The 16,849-nt window shown below is 44.3% G+C and overlaps 1 protein-coding gene across 4 annotated transcripts in view; it reads left to right on the top strand.

Annotated features, from left to right (window-relative positions):
* Positions 1-256: 256 nt before the first annotated feature.
* Positions 257-16,849, top strand: part of CC2D2A (coiled-coil and C2 domain containing 2A) — a 122,442-nt gene continuing 105,849 nt past the window's right edge. Inside the window, exons 1-5 of one of the 4 annotated variants that reach the window (XM_069493995.1) lie at positions 257-451; positions 3,611-3,642; positions 5,862-5,918; positions 8,407-8,490; positions 10,357-10,480. In XM_069493995.1, coding sequence (XP_069350096.1) covers positions 5,880-5,918; positions 8,407-8,490; positions 10,357-10,480 — 247 coding nt within the window. In that variant the 5' untranslated portion in view covers positions 257-451; positions 3,611-3,642; positions 5,862-5,879. Of the gene's footprint in view, positions 452-3,610; positions 3,643-5,857; positions 5,919-8,406; positions 8,491-8,886; positions 8,957-10,356; positions 10,481-16,849 lie in introns of those variants that run through there. The other 3 variants (XM_069493996.1, XM_069493997.1, XM_069493998.1) reach the window with 3 other exon arrangements.

Genomic DNA, 16,849 nt, shown 5'->3' with positions numbered 1-16,849 from the left:
GAAGAACTTTTATGACTCCAAATTGCCCTGCATCTGAGCGTCACCAGGAATGCAGGAGTGCATGACAGCCGGATGTCCTAAGGGAGGGTATGGCTCTTAAAGTTTGACCTAATTTCCACTCTGCTTCCCCCAAGGTGATTTCTCTCTGTGGTTCTCCTACAGGGTGTGCACCTCTGCTTACCCAGGGTGCTTGTATCTCACTACTAGAAGTAACCTGCCACTTTAAAAGAAAAAAAAAAGCCGCTGAGTGATCTTCCTTAGGAACGGGTTGCTAAGCTGGTGTTTTTGCTCTGAGACGTGGCTGCAGCTTCCCGGGGAGGAGCCCAGGGGCATCCCCAACACTCAGCACTTCCCTTCGGACCCTTGGAGAAGATTCAGCAGCACGACCAGCCCTTTCCATTGCCATCCCGGAAAGCAGAATCTGCAAAGTGCCTTCTGTAAGTTTCCGAAGGTAAATCAGTCCTTAACGGGACCAGGGCTGCAGCAGTGGTTTCCTGTTTTCAGTTGCCCGGCTGGGAGTTCAGCCTCTCCATGAGACTGGACTTCATGAATTGTAAATGCGGGGCTTGGAGATTCTCATCATTATTTACATTTTTACTTTCTGGAATGGGAACGTAGACCGTTACTTGGTGGCTTTGATTTGAGCTGCTGTCTGGTGTCTGGTTTCCAGGAAATGTAAGTCCTGTACATCACAAGCCCTGAGTGGAAATCCTCTCTGACCAACAGTGTGTGAAACATTTGTTCCATGTTGCATTTCTGGGCCTTTTAATTCAAACTGGTTCAGGGGAGAAGTACTAGTTACTGCAAGCTTCACTTTTCTTGGCATTAGACAAAGAAAGAGGGATTAACCACAGGTCTGAGACTTGCTGTAATTTCCAAAAAACTTTAAGAAAATCTAACTGGCTGCAACTTAAACTGATTGTTTCCCTTCCCTGCAGAGGTGCTATGAAGAGCTAATAAAGTGTAATAGGAAATATATGCCTCCTATTCCATTTTCATATAGCCATTTTTGCAAATAAATTCAGTGCCATCATGTAATGTAATCTCTCTCTCTCTCTCTCTGTCTATATGTGTGTGTGCATGTGTGTATCCTAGAGTTCATTTATAGAGTCATTCATTCAAACATTTATCAAGCATCAACAATGCACAGGAATGTATTCAAGTTTAGAGTATGCAATAATGAATTAGACCAGGTCAGAAGCTCAGAGTGTGCTGGAGAGACAGACCTATAAACAGATGATAACAGTACAATGAGCTATGTGTCATAAGAGATTTATTTAAAAAAAAAAAAAAAAAAAAACCCACTCAGAGCACAGCAGGACTACTTCCAGGGAAGGGCTTCCAGCACTTACTACATCATGTAAACACATTGGCCATATGTCACATAGCACAGCTCAAATATGGTTTTCATGTGTGCTCTTGGAGGGCAATATATATCAAGCTGACTAAATGATTCAATAAAGCTATTTGTCACTAACCTTATGCTAAGGAAAGCTGCAGCTGGAATAACTTGTGGAATAAGATAATGAATCCAAAAGGGTGTATGTGGCACGTCCCCAGGTTTCCGAGGTCCAGGATGGGACCATAAATGCTCCAAGGATGCAAGAGAGCAAATACTCCCGGGTGTGAAGGCAGGAGGGTTCAGAAGTACTACAAATGGGAGCAGCAAGGCAACTGGCCCAGGCTGGCTGGAAGGAGGGGAGAGGGCACAGGGCTATCATCGCCAGAGGTGCAGGCTAGAACTGAGGGGACAGGGCTTGAACATCACCTAAGTTCTTCCTCATTATTCCTCTTCTTTCCCGCCAGCTCTTTTTCCTCCTCAGCCCTTTCTTCCACTTTCCCTCTCTGCTTTCATCTTTTCTTAATAATAACACCTACCAATATTAAGAGCATGGTCCATGCTATGCATTTCACTACACCCACCCTATCATTTGTCCCTTATAAATAATCACCCTTCAAGGTAGGAAGTCTGAAATTTTACAGAAATGTGTCTCAGAGAGGGGAAGGCATGGATCCTGTATCACACAGCTGATAACTGGAGCTGGAAGTTGAACCCAGTTCCATGTAACTTTTGGCAAAGTCCTCACTCTTTCTTTAAACCCATGTTTTCACTGTTCTGGAGTAACACATGGATATCATATCATTAATATTTTTTAAGTAGCCAAAGTAGAGGTGTATTGTATACAATGCAGCCTTGTTCCTATACCTTCATTCCTTTTTCACTACACCCTGGAGAATTCATCACAGGGTCCTCTAGATATGGTTCTGATTTGCTGATGACCCTTAGGAATAGTCCATTTGTTCAGGTGAAGGTGTCAGTACTTTCCTTGCAAAATGTGTTTGCTTTTCTACACCGAGTTAAATAAATCTTGACTTAACACAGCCTAAGCCCTTTCTCAGTGGTGCAATGCTTTGCAGCTTTCAATTGCAAATATTTCCAGCATAGTGGGCTGACATAGAACAGTTACTGATGTCACTGCAAAAGCAAGAGTAAATGTTGAGATGAAGGGGCAGACTGGAGTGGGGGTGGACTCTAGAATCACAAAGTCCTGGGGTCACGTTCTGAATGTGACATTTAATAATAGCTATGACCTTAGACAAATCATGTAACCTGTCAGAGCCTCAGTTTCCTCACGTACAAATTGAAGCAGGTACTACTAAGCCAGAAATGTTATTGTGAGGACGAAAGAAAACATACAGAGACAGATAACACAAAATAAGTGTGCAGTAAACCATGACTATTTTGATGTTTCCAGTAGGAATATATTAGCAAGTGCTCAGTGAGTATGATGATGACAAGCTGCATATTAAAGTTGGCAGGATTGATTTATCTTTTCTTAGCAACAGTGTTCATAGAAAAATAAAGTTCGGTGTCATTTGATTTCCTTAGAAACTCATTTAAAGATAATGATCAGAAAAGAATGAAGAGCAAAGAAAATAACCCTGTTACGTTTTTCATTTATTATTTCTACTTTTTCTCTTATATACAGTATTTTTTAATTTATAGAGAATCTATTATAGTTTTAGTTACTAAAATATTTCATAGTTCTTTCTTTTCCAGTTCATAATGACCAGAGTTGCTTATTAGACAGCTTTTGTGTCCTTTTGCGTTTTATTTTTATGACCTGCCTCCTCATTCACTCTGGGTTACCGTCTCACCTCTCTATTTTCTTAGCTGCTTTTATGGTTTCGCTTCCTCTATTGTTTGTACCCCAGGAGGAGACAACAGAATTTCAGGCGCTTTATTTCTCCTTAACATGCTAATTCCCCAGTAGCGTCAGCAAAACCTTGAGCACCTCGGATGAGCTGCTTACATGACCCGACCGAGTCCTAGTTAAGACTTAGATTCCGTGGATATTAGGAAGGGCTTATGATTTGTCAGTCCGGTGCCTGTCGTTTCTCCACATGTTCTCCCATTTAGTCTTCACAGCAGCCTAAAAAGGATAATGGAGCTATAAAGAGTCCTAGAATGTGGCCATGGAGATGCAAGCAATAAAAGTAGTGGCTTAGTCATTCATTTGACAAATACATACTGAGTGTGAATTGTGTACCATAGTCCCAGACTCTGGAGGTAAATAATAAACAAAATAACGTTCCTGCCCGCTTATAGCTATATTCTAATGAGGATAGGCACATTAACAAGTAAGTATATATGTTGAGTGATGATAAGTACTATGAAAAAGTAAATCATTGTAAGCTAGTAGGGAGTTCCAGATGGATGCTGGGAGGAGGGTACCAATGTACTGCGAATGGTCAGGGAAGAGCTCTCTGATAAAATGAAATTTCAGGACAGACATGAAGGAAGTGAGAAAGAGAGAGCCATGCTGCTATCTTGGGAAAAAGAGTTCTAGGCAGAAGGAACAGCAAGAGCAAAGGCCCTGAGGCAAGAGGACTCAAGTGCAAATCATGCAGGGCCTTGTATGCCTTTGAAAGGATTTTGGATTTTACTATGTTGACAAAGGGAAGTCACTGGAGGATTTTGAGGGGAAGAATGTCAGGATGTCACTCAAATTTTCAACAATCCACTCTGACTTCAGTACAGTAGGTGAGTAATGTGGGACTCTGAGAAATTAGGAGGCTCTTGCAGTAGTCTTCATGAGAGAAGATGAGGTTTGACCAGGGTGATAATGGTGGAGGTGCTTAGAAGTGATTGAATCCTGAATATAATTCAAAGCTGGCAGGACCTCAGTGGGATTGGGTGTGGTGTGACAGGTGAGAGTGAGAGAGGAGTTAAGAATTACTGCAAGATTTTGGGCCTAAGCAGAATGGATTTCTGTTTATTGCAACAGGGAGATCGCAGCACAAGCAGGCTGAGGGGTAAAAGCAAGCAGCTTCATTTGGGGACATGCTGAGCCAAGTGAAGGTGTCTGTCAGGCAGTTACATATTTGAGTATGGAGTTCTGGGGAGATGTCTGAACCCAGGATGTAAATTTGGCAAATATCAGGATACAGATGGTTTTTAAAGCCAAGAAACATGAGGAGATGGCCAGAGGAGTGAATATAGGCAGAGCTGAGCCCCAGAGCACTCCAACATTCCGTGTTCTGAGCAATGAGGAGAAACCAGCAGAGGGGGTTGATAAGGAACAGTCAGTCGGTAGGAGGAAAACCAGGAAAGAACTTATCCCAGAAGCCAAGTGAAGAAAGTATCTCAAAAGATGGCCGGGCGCGGTGGCTCACGCCTGTAATCCTAGCACTCTGGGAGGCTGAGGTGGGCGGATTGTTTGAGCTCAGGAGTTCGAGACCAGCCTGAGCAAGAGCGAGACCCCATCTCTACTAAAAATAGAAAGAAATTATATGGACAGCTAAAAATATATATAGAAAAATTAGCCGGGCATGGTGGCGCATGCCTGTAGTCCCAGCTACTCGGGAGGCTGAGGCAGGAGGATCGCTTGAGCCCAGGAGTTAGAGGTTGCTGTGAGCGAGGCTGATGCCATGGCTCTCTAGCCCAGGCAACAGAGTGAGACTCTGTCTCAAAAAATAAAAATTAAAAAAAAAATTAAAAGAAAGTGACAGGTCGCTTTCATCACTAAATGCCTCTGACAGGGTCAAGAAAGATGAGGATTGAGAATTGATCACTGGATGTGGCAATGATTGGGCATTGGAGATACTGGCAAGGGCAGTTTCAGGGCATGCTAGACTGCCCCCCCCCAAAAAAAAGATTGGAAAGAGAGAGAATGTTTTTGAGAGGTTTCTGTAAAGGTTGAAAAATTGAGCGACAGCTAGAAGGAGAAGTCAAGAGAGGGCTTTTTTAAAGGAAGGAACAAATTACAGCACTTTTTACACTCACAGGAATGAGCCAATAGAGCGGGAAGAAATGATTATCCAGGCAAAAGGGGGTGGGGATTGTTGGGGTCAAAGTCCTGGAGGAGGGGACAGTGACGCAGCCCAGTGGACAGCAGAGGGAGGGGAGCAGATGGGACCAGGGGCGATTTGCAGCAGCAGGTGGAAGCCGAGGGGGTGACATGACTCAGTGAGATGGGGCAGAGGGGCACGTGGAAGCCCTCTCTGTTCTCTTCTCTTGATTCAGTGAAATGAGAGCCAAGGTCAAGGGCAGAGAGTCAGGAGGGGCAGGAGGGAGAGGAGAAGCTGTGGAAGAGTTCTTCCAACGAGGGTCACCCTACTCCAAGGACACAGTAAGCCAGGGTTCTGCAGACGGAGGGGTCTGGCATCCTTCCTTTTTCTGCTGGTGCTTAGATTTCCCCCAGTCCTGGGGTCTGCGGGTATTCCTGGGGCATAGAAAGTCTACTTAGTGCAAGCACTTCCCTCACATCAATGCCAGCTTCATATATATCCACAGTGAGAAGTGCGACATTTCATTAATTTCAAAATGCCTGACTTCTTCATTGTTCTTTTTCAGTCAGGGATCCATCGCAGCCAAAATGAATCCCAGGGAAGAGAAAGTAAAAATAATCACAGAGGTAAGTGGCAGCTTCGCTGCTCCTCGGGACGTGTTTGTGCGTGCATGCTCATGTAACACGTGTTTGTGGACAAGGTGGGCCGGCAACAAGCATTTATTGCACAGGTTAAGAGGAAAAGCTTTAGACAAATTAAATGCAACAAAGTTTAATTGGGCAAAGAACGATTTGTGAATTGGATAGCTGTCAGAACCAGAAGAGGTTCAGAGAGCTCTGCTCTGCAGTGTCTATGGATGGAGAACGGAAGTGAGGTTCAGAAACAGCTTGAATGGTTACAGTCAGCGTTGCTGTATTTGACCATAACCTGATGACTTGACCGTCTGTGACTGACTGAAGCTCAGCTGCTGTGATAAGCTGAGATTCAGCTATGTGCTGCAAAAGTATACCCCTAAAGTAGGCTTTCAGTTAGTCTCCTAAGCTAGGTTGCACTTTGTTGTGCCAGGACTCAAAGTACAGCCGCATCCTCAGGTGTAGTTTAGTTTACACACATACCTATGAAATGCACATGGAGGGTGCTATGTCAGGCATGTGGTGGGGTGGGGGGTGGGCGTATGGTGAGGGAAATGCAACCTTTTAGGCACTCCACGATCTTACCTCTACCTGAATGCTCTGAAGCTGTTTTGTCACCATTTCATGAATTCCGACACATGGTAGCTCTAAGTTACTACCTACGCCTGGGCCCAGCTCTACCTGAAGCACACTGATTTCTAAAGAAATTCAGAATGAAGATAACCATTGTAGATCATAACTGCTTATAAAATCCTCTGTCCATGGAGTCCTGCTATTTCTAACTCAATGTGGACAAAAATTCATAAAAGCAATGCCCAAACCAGAGAAGGGAGGCTGTCTACAATTTGGAGACCAAAGACCACTAGATAGAAGAGAGACTTCTCCGGAGGCTCAAGGGTTCACCAGCGTGAGACCCCAGAGGCAGAAATGGAGACAGAAATAGAGATGATATGCTGTTTCCAATGTAGTGCTTCAAAAAGCCTGAGTGAAGTTCCCTCACTCTCTGAGGGAACTTGTTATAAAACCACGCAGATTAGCTCTAAGCAAGATATCAAGTACTGACAAACCACATACATCTTTATGTGCTTATTCATTCATGCAGCAGATATGTTTGGTGCCTCCAGTTCCTGAATAAAAACCCTGTGACCTCATGGAATTTGCATTCTAGCTCATTGGAATTCCTGCGGGAGGGTTTTCCTATTGTCTGAGGATCAAAACGTTACTGGAAACAAAAGATGACCTAGATTTCTCATAAGTCCATTCTAAGCCAATATAAACTTAGAATTGAATTAAGAACCATACATACACATACTTGCACACCTCAGTATTTTTATCATCTTGTAGCCTAGATTGGTGAATCCCTGAGCTAAGAACACTCCCCATCTGGGAGACCCTGAAAAAGGCCAGAATGAGGATGGTGCTTCTACTCAGAGGATGAGCCAAGAGGTCAGGCCACATGCACCAGGGAAAAGCCCAAATCAAGCCCACATACTGGTTGGGACCTCCGTTCCCTGCTCTGTAACTGAACTTCATGTCTTCCCTAACCCCAATGGCCAAGGGGAGTAAGGAGTGGCTGCAGTCTGGTCCAGCAACCTGCATGACATTTCTTTGAAAGCTTTTATCTTTAAAATCGATGCTTTGTGTTCCAACTTTGTTTCAGTATAAAAACAAAAAAATTCCCAATTTTAGGGGGGAATAAAACAGTCTAATAAATTTGCTGTGCCAGGGAGAGGTTCTGTGTTTATTTTGCAATTTCTTACTCACCCTGAGGCACTTGCACCCCAGTTATAAAATTCTAGAGCTAGAAGATTTTAGAGCTTGAAGATTTTAGAGCTTTCACCTCTAACATCTTATGACTGAAACATTAGAAAATGCAATGTGGAAAAAGGAAATGAAATTTACACTGTTAAAGGATTATTTCCTTTCCAAAAAGATCTGCCAGCATTTCCTTTAAATTGAAACTTTCATGGTGATTTAACAGCTATCATCATTATCCCTTACTTGCTGGTAAGGCCATGAAGCAGAAAACCCTAACTTGTGAAATCCCAACTATGATTCTGGTGACTGTCCTGGGTTATGGTCCTCTATCTGTCCTTGCAGAATCACTTGGAGTCATTTTTTCTTAGATTGTGATTTTTGAGAGCAGGGCAGCATATGGTATTCATCTCTGCGTCCCCAGGGCCTGGAACACAGTAGGTGCTCAATAAATGTTGTATGCATGAACCAGGACCTAAAACAAAGACAGCTCCAACATCATCTCATTTGTGATGTTTCAGTTTGGATACAACTTTTCAAGAACTTGTCTATTTTGAGAAGAATGGGTGGTGACGGCTGCTTAGATTGCATTCAGGGTCTGTCACTCACTCTCTGTTAGTGGATGGAGGCCCAGGGTCAAGATGGTGATTTTAAACTGATACCTAAAAGTCATACCCCTCTTCCTCTCCTAAAAGTCTCCCCCTCTTCCATTTGTCTTTTAACAAAGGAGTTCATCGAAAATGATGAGGATGCAAATGTGGGAAAGCGGAAGAAGAATTCAAAGGTGCAAAGACAGCCAAGAAAGAAACAGGTAGGAAGTGACAAGAACTGTGTCTGTGTGTTGTGTCACTGATCAGCAACTGCCTGCACTCTCAGGGGGCCACACAGAACCCACCAAGGGAAGGTCCCTCCTGTGGGTACTAACTGTGGGCCTGCTCCGGGGGACTGTGAGGCAGGGAGGCGGACGGATGGTCCAGAGTGTAGGACTCTGGTGTGGAGGCTCATAGATTATCCTTACAGTAAGGCTGGGCTCCATGCTTGGAGCATTTTTCCTCTAAGTTTTCTCGTTTCCCAAGAGTTCTCAGTGAAGGCCATGAATTAAAACAGGCAGTAGATGGCAGTACAGGATTACAAATCTTGGAGAACTCCCTCCCTTTCCAGCTCCAAGCCTGAATTCCGCCTTAGTCTAAGCCAGAGGCCGGCTCCTCCCCGCCTCTCTGCTGGAGTCCCCTCTAGGTTGGGAGCATCTCACGTGGGGAAAGGTAAACCTTTTCTAGGTAAGTCAATGCCCTTCGTGAGGAGATGTTATGCTCTGAGAAGGGAGGCCGGGAAGCGGCTATTGTGGACGGGCAATTTGCTTGGAACACTCGACATGCCAGCAGGAAAGAGGAGAGTGGGAAGCGCCATTTTGAGCCAGCAGTCACGTGAAGGGGCTGTCTGCAGAGAGGGGTGGCCAGAGGAGGAGGGGAGGGTGCCGGGAGGGAGAGTCCAATGGGGGGGAACCTCCCTCTCAGCTCCCCCCTTGCCCAGCACACCCCTGTTAGGGTGAGCCAGGCAGAGGAGTGGCCAGCCTTTCCTGCAGGCTGGGATGGAGCCGCCCAGGGGGTGGAGAGCCACTGCCCGGCCACGTGGGCCAGGCTTTCCTGCCCTTCTTGGAGATGGAGAGAGTCCCACAGCCAGACGCACTGCTGAAGCTTTAACCCCTTCCTGCAGGGTCAGTATGGGGCTCTGCGACCCAGGGCAAGGGACCACTGAGGCAGCAGATGAAAAGAGCCACGCCCAGAGCTGTACAGTCACAGGCACAGGGTGCAGCAGGTGACCAGGGCTTAGACTAAACAGGAAGGAAGGGGAGAAGGGAGTAGAATAGCTCCCAGTTGCTGAGCACTGAGGGGCCAGGCTTGGAACTTCACAGGCATCGTCTCTATTGGGGCATGGCAAGAAACCTAGTTCAGCTTTTTTTAACCCCAGCTGCAATTCAGAATCACCCAGGGGATACTTAAAGATGCCTTTAATAAGGCACACCCCAGGCCAGCTATTTAAATCAGGATCGTGTGCTTTGCACAATGCCTCATATATGCAAGCATCTCGGTGAACCAGCTCTTTTCATTTTCCTTCTCTTACAGGTGAGAAAGCAGTGTGTAAGGAAGTTAAATAACTTGCACGAAGCCCCACAGTCAGTCTGAGTTTGGAGGCAAGGCTTAGTCTGTCTAGCCCCACAGGCAGCACTGCCAACTTGGTTTACTTGTTTCCTCCTCTGAGAGTTTGGGGAAGGAACCACAGGCTATTCTTGGGGGCCCCCAAAGGGTGGACTCGATATTTGCCCTGGATCATCCAGTGACACTTTCACTGCTGTTTCCAAACTGCTTGGAGTTGGGAACAGATTGTTTGATTACGATTTTCCTCTTTCCCTTTCCTCTAAATTTCTGTGGAGCTCCATACATTTTACCTAGAAAACCTGAAAATCATCATGTTGTTTTGGGATGCTTTGAGAAACTTCCTGAAGAAACTTAGGGTTGGTACCACATCTTTGGGGGGTGCCCATGGTGACTCGGGTGACAGGGACTACAGATCTGGGTAGTACTCGGGCCATCTCCTCATTGGTGACCCACAGTCCCAACAAAGGAATTGAGTCCATTAAGCCCTGTGAGTCTCTGAACCTCTGACCTTCTGCCCACAGCCGCCAACCACTGGCCCCAACGAAATGGTGTCCGAAGAATCCCACCTTGGCAACCAGCAGGAGCCAGCACATGACGAGCCCCAGACTCGCCTCCTGAGTGTGACAGCCCGGCGGGGCCCACGCAGTAAGTGTCACTTTTCGATTCAGCTATTGCTTATTAACTGCCTGCTGTGAGCTCAGCTCTGAGCAATATGAGGGGGTTTGTGGGTATTTTCCATGCCTGGCCACGGCCGCTCCACCCTACTTTACCCCGACTCTGCTGGTGCTATTCTAGTTAGTGTCTGCCTGGGACACAGAACACACAGCTTCAGGATATGTTTCCAAAACCAGGTAAGTTAGGAAACATTCATTGGAATAGAAATGAAATATGTGGAAATCCGAAGGAGGATGACCTAGTTAGGGAAGACATATGTCAACCAAGTGGGGCTCGAATTGGATGTTTGGAAGAAAGGAGGGAGGTTCCCGAGGCTCTTGGTGGCCTTGCCCTTGAGGACACCTACACTTCTCCCCAACACACACTCCCTTCCCTTTCCAAGACCCTTGGTCTATATATTACAGCGTTTACTCTTCCTGGGTTCGGGAACGTCATTAATCCTTCGGTGAACATCATTAATTATCTGCTCAGTGTAGGGAAATAAGGACGGCTGACTTGTTTTTCATAAAAACTAGATTAGACAGGAGGAGAGGTGTTACACTTTTCAACTGTTACATAAGTGTTACACTCTTGTCACACTATTGCCCTGTGGCAGAGCTGGGGAATAAAGTAACTGTTGGAAATTAGAGGACTTGGGAAGCCGGTTGATTCTTAGATTGGAAAAATGTGGTTCCAATCTAAGAGCAATGCTACAATGAGAGCTGTTACGAATTAGTAAAAACAGAACCAAAATTTATCTCATATGTCTGTTTCTTTTTCTAAATGTTCAAAATTGTTTATTATTTAAGATTACAACTTGTCAGCTCGGCTGCCATAACAAGATAGCACAGGCTGAGTGGCCTGAACAACAATATATTTATTTTTCTCATAGTCCTGGAGGCTGGAAGTCTGAGGTTAGGGTGCTGCACGGTCAGTTTCCGGCAAAGCCTTTCTTCCTGGCTTGTTGGTAGCTACCGTCTTGCTGTGTGCTCTTCTTTGTGCATGCGTTGGGTGAAGGGGTGGCTCTGGTGTCCGTTCTTACAAGGACATTAATTCTAATCCTGTCAGGGCTCCACCCCTAAGATCTCATCTGACCTTAATTACCTCCTATAGGCCCGATCTCCAAATACAGTCACGTTAGGGGTTGGGGCTTCAACATATAAATTTGGAGGGGGAAACATAATTCAGTCCTTGGCACAACCATTGGATATTTAATTATTTATTTTAAAATCAAGGGAGAAAAATGTCAGAGGAAGTGGCTAGTAATAAAGGCTCTGTGGCATGAAAAATGGATTATTTATCTCTAAAATGAGGAAAATATTGTCCACTAGGCCCATGGGGGTGATTGTGAGGATTAATTCAAAATATAGGTGTGGGGCTGAGCGCGGTGGCTCACACCTGTAATCCTAGCACTCTGGGAGGCCGAGGCAGGTGGATCGTTTGAGCTCAAGAGTTCGAGACCAGCCTGAGCAAGAGCGAGACCCTGTCTCTACTAAAAATAGAAAGCAATTATATGGACAGCTAAAAATATATTTAAAAAAATTAGCCGGGCATGGTGGCACATGCCTGTAGTCCCAGCTACTCGGGAGTCTGAGGCAGGAGGATTGCTTGAACCTAGGAGTTCGAGGTTGCTGTGAGCTAGGCTGATGCCACGGCACTCTAGCCTGGGCAACAGAGTGAGACTGTCTCAAAAAAAAAAATATATATATATGTGTATATATATATATATATATACACATATATATAGGTGTGGAAGTATTTAAAATATTACAGAGCATTAGATAAATGCACAATAACCAAGGTGTCTGAGAGTGAGATAAGAGAATCTATGCATTAGTCAAAAAGAAAAAAGGCAGCATTATTTCTGACTTGGAGAAGGGGGAGGTATGGAGTAGACACAAGACTGAGACTTGCCTGCTTGAGCCAGGTCATGCCCAGTGCATATCGGGGCAGCCCTGCCGGGAGCTGAAAACAGTTGCTGATTTGGCAGCACTGGTGGACCAAAGTGTAGGGAAAACATCCCTAGGAGTGAGGGGTGGAGCATCTCAGGATAGGGAGCCTGTGTGGCCAGCCATCAGTCAGAAACGAGAAGTCAAAACCAGCAGAAAGTCAGAGTCTCAGAGTCAAGATAGCAGAACAGGTATTTGTTATAACAGATCAACACACTTCAGAGCAGGGGATAGACAAGCAACAGGGATCAATGAGTGCTGGGAGAAACGTGGCAAACTGTAGAGCTGTCCTAGGCAGGGCAAGTGGGGCTGGGTAGGTGACAGGGGAACAGAGCTCAGCAGTGTGTAGGAGTCTCCATGGGAGAGAGTCCGGAGAGGAGCATCCCAGAGGAAGGCTTGGAAAACACTAGTGGGTCCAGGGCAAGGTGGAAGCAGCAATACCTTTTATGAGCTAGGCTTGGACATCACATGCCAGTGCTGTTTGTCAGAAGCATGTCCCTAAATCCAACCCACATTTAAGGGCTCCATCTTTTGAAGAAAGGAGTGTCAAAGAATTTGTGGATATATTGTCAAGCTATCACATTAATCTTTCTTTAAAACTCTTCTTTATTTCACTTTTCTACTTGGAACTCTGTAATAAGCATTACATAACAGCCACATTGTCTAATTTTTCTGGACTCTAAGGCCCTGTGCAATTTTGCCCCTTCCCTTTGGATCTTCCACTCTTCTCCAACCTGCCCTGCTCTGGTGGACTCCTCACTGGCCTCTGAATGCCTCCTGACCATCTGAGCATCCCCGGCTTTGGTTCCCACTTAAAAAAAGTTCTCCACCTGTCTCTTTATTAAGCTCATGACTGAAAGACAATCAGGTTGTAGCAGTTAAGACCGTGGGCTTTGGCATCAGACAGGTGTGGGTCCCGGTCTCTACCTGTCTTACTCTGTTAGGCAAGTTCCCCAACCTCCCTAAACTTCAGTTTGCTTATTTGTCAAATGAGGACAAGAATAGAATGTCTCCATACTACCACAGAGTCTATACTCCAGTTGGGGAAGGAATGAGGAGAAAAGAGAATACAAATGAAACAAACAGGATGAGTATACAGTAGGGCAGCTGTGAGAAGCGCTATAGAGAAAGGTGAAGAAGGAGCTGAACAGGACTGCAGCGGGAGTGAGAGGAAGGGGCGCTACTTATAAAAGGAAATGAGAGATGTCCGAGGGGACAATGTTTCGGGTAGTGAGTGGCCTTAAAGCAGGAATGTGCTTGGTCTGTTTAAGGAACAGCCAGGAGGCTAGGGCAGTTGAAAAAGCGTGTGCAAGGAGGAAGAGAAAGGACATGAGATCAGAACGGAAGAGGGGAATTGTGCCCAGCCTCCTGGGCCCTTGGACCTTCGATCTGAGTGAGGTGAGCATTGCTGGAGGGCTCGATCCCAGGACCGATATGAGACTAAGGCTGAAGGCTTCTGTGCTAAGCGTAGACTTTGGAAGGAACAAGGACATAAGCACAGAGACCAGCTAGAGGCCAACAGCAAAAATCCAGGTGGGAAATGGTGGGGAATGGGATCGGGATGGTAGTGGAAGTGGTGGAAAGAAGTAGTGAGAATCCAGGTATTTGGAAGGTGGAATCAATGGGGTTTATTGCTGGGTTAACAAGAGCTGTGAAAGTAGGGAGGGTAACTCCATGGTTTTTGACTTGAGCACCTGGGAAAACGGAGTTGCCATTTGCAGAAAAGGGAAAGTTGGCAGAAAGGACAGGTTTGGGGGTAGAAATCAAGAAAGGGCATGCAAAGTTTGAGATGTCTGTTGGATATTCAGGTGGACAGGGATCTGTGGATATAAGGATCTGTGGTCAGGGAGACGTAGAGGCTAGAAAGGGCCTAAGCTTCTTTCTATAATTGCCCTTTCCCACCCCATCACGTGGACTCTGTCCTCTCACCTGGTTTTGATTGCTCACTAGAATGGAAGCTGCCTGAGAGTAGGTGTTTGTCTACTGTTCATTGCTGATTCCCCAATGCAGTATTTGGGGCTCAATAAACATTTGTTGGACAGCTCTGCCCTGGCCATAGCACAGATGCTACAGGAGGTTTCCTGCCTGCATAGGCTTTGTAGCCTTCTGGGAGAATGAGCTGGCCACAGAGGTGGTCACAGGGAAGCCGGAGGGGCCAAGTGATGAGAGTGTCCTTTGCAGCACCCTCCATGTTTTTGCCCTGCTAGGCAGTAAGAGGCATGAGGATAAGGGGACGTTGTTCTGTAGTGAGATCAGGTAGACTGGCTGATTTTTGGAGGAAGGAATTTTCATCATTCAGGCCCATTATCTCCTCAGCCCCACCCTCCCTTTTCCCCCAACAAAACAGGAAACACAGCTTTCTTTCCTCTGCTAACAACTCTTCAGCCCATTTATTGAGGCTTTGCATGGGTGGTTGTCAAAATAGTTTTTGAAAGTCCTAAAATAAATCAGAGGTCACCAACAGGAGTGACAAGTCTTTATAACCCTAAACTTAATACCCTTAGGGGCCCCTTCTTTTTAACTATGAAAATTGAAACATTCCCAGAAGTAAAGTCCAGTGACTGCCATCAACAGATTCAACTGTTAATGAGATTTTGCTTTATCTATTCCTTTTTTCTTTTTCTTTTTTATGTTTGCCAGAATATATATTTTTTAATTGTGTTAAAAATACATTTACCATCTTTACCATTTTTAATGTACAATTTGATAGAGTTAACTGTATTCACATTGTTGTGCAACAGAAGTCCAGAACTTTTTCAGCTTGCAAATCTGAACCTCTGTGCCCATTAAACACTAACTCCCCATTTGCCTGTCCCCACAGCCCCTGGCACCCCCATTGTACTTCCTATTTCTATGGATTTGACTGCATTAGATACCTCATAGAAGTGGAATCATAGAGTATCTTTTTGTGACTAGCTAATCGCTTACCACAATGTCCTCAACGTTCATCCCTATTGTAGCATGTGAAAGGATTACCTTTCTTTTTAAGGCTGAATCATAACCCAATTTATGTATATATAGGACTACATTTTGTTTCTCCATTTATCCATCCATATACATCTGGGCTGCTTCCACCTCTTAGTTATTGCAAATAATACTGCTATAAATATGGGTGTGCAAATGTATCCTTGCCTCTTTTCAATACTTTTGGGTATATGGCCAGAAGTAGGATTGCTGGATCATATGGTAATTCTATTAATATTTTTAATTTTTTGAGAAACCACCATACTATTTTCCATAGCAGTTGCAATATTTTACCACCAACAGTATACAATTTTCACTTTCTCCACATCCTTGCCAACACTTGTTATTTTCTGGGTTTTTTGTTGTTGTTGTTTTTAATATAGTAGCCATCTAAACTGGTGTAAGGTGATATCTTGTTGTGGTTTTGATTTGCATTTCCCTAATGATTACTGATATTGAGCATCTTTTTCACATGCTTGTTGATCATTATATAATCTTTGGAGAAATGTCTGTTCAAGGTTTTTGCCTATTTTTAATCGAGCTGTTTATTTTTTGTTGTTGTTGAGTTGTAGTTCTTTATATATTGTGGATAATAACCCCTTGTCAGACATGTGATTTGCAAATATTTTCTCCTATTCTATAAATTTCCTTTTCTCCCTGTTGATTGTGTCATCCTTTGATGCAGAAATGTTTTTCAGTTTTTTTTTATTTTTAATTTTTATGGACACCTAATGGTTGTATATGTTTATGTGATATTTTGATACAAACATACAATATGTAATGATCAAATTGGGGTAATTGGGATATCCATCACCTTAAACATTTATAATTTTTTGTGCTTGGAACATTCTAATTCCACTCTTCTAGTTATTTTGAAATATACAATAAATTATTGTTAACTATGGTTGCCCTATTGTGTTAACAAACACTAGGTCTTATCGATCCTACCTAACTGTATATCATTGTACCTATTAAACACCATCTCTTTCCCCCCACCCCACCCTCACCCCCCAAATATCCTTCCAATCCTCTGGTAACCATCATTCTATTCTCTGTCTCCATGAGATCAATTTCTTTAGCTCTCACACATAAGTGAGAACATGCGATATTTGTCTTTCTGGGCCTGGCTTATTACACTTAACATGATATCCACCAGTTCTATCCTTGTTGTTGCAAATAACAGAATTTTGTTCCCTTTATGGCTAAATAATATTCCACTGTGTATATGTACCACATTTTCTTTATCCATTCTTTCATTGATGGACATTTAGTTTGATTTCATATCTTGGCTATGGTGAATACTGCTGCAATAAACATGGGAGTGCAGCCTTCTCTTCAGTGTACTGATTTGCTTCCTTTTGGATATATACCCATCAGTGGGATTGCTGGATCATAGGGTATTTCCAGTTTTAGTTTTTTTGAGGAACCTTTATACTATTTTCCACAG

This window comes from Eulemur rufifrons, chromosome 19 (genome assembly GCF_041146395.1).
Source record: "Eulemur rufifrons isolate Redbay chromosome 19, OSU_ERuf_1, whole genome shotgun sequence".
NCBI classification, from domain to species: domain Eukaryota; kingdom Metazoa; phylum Chordata; class Mammalia; order Primates; family Lemuridae; genus Eulemur; species Eulemur rufifrons.
This window is presented reverse-complemented; position numbering and strand designations above follow the sequence as displayed.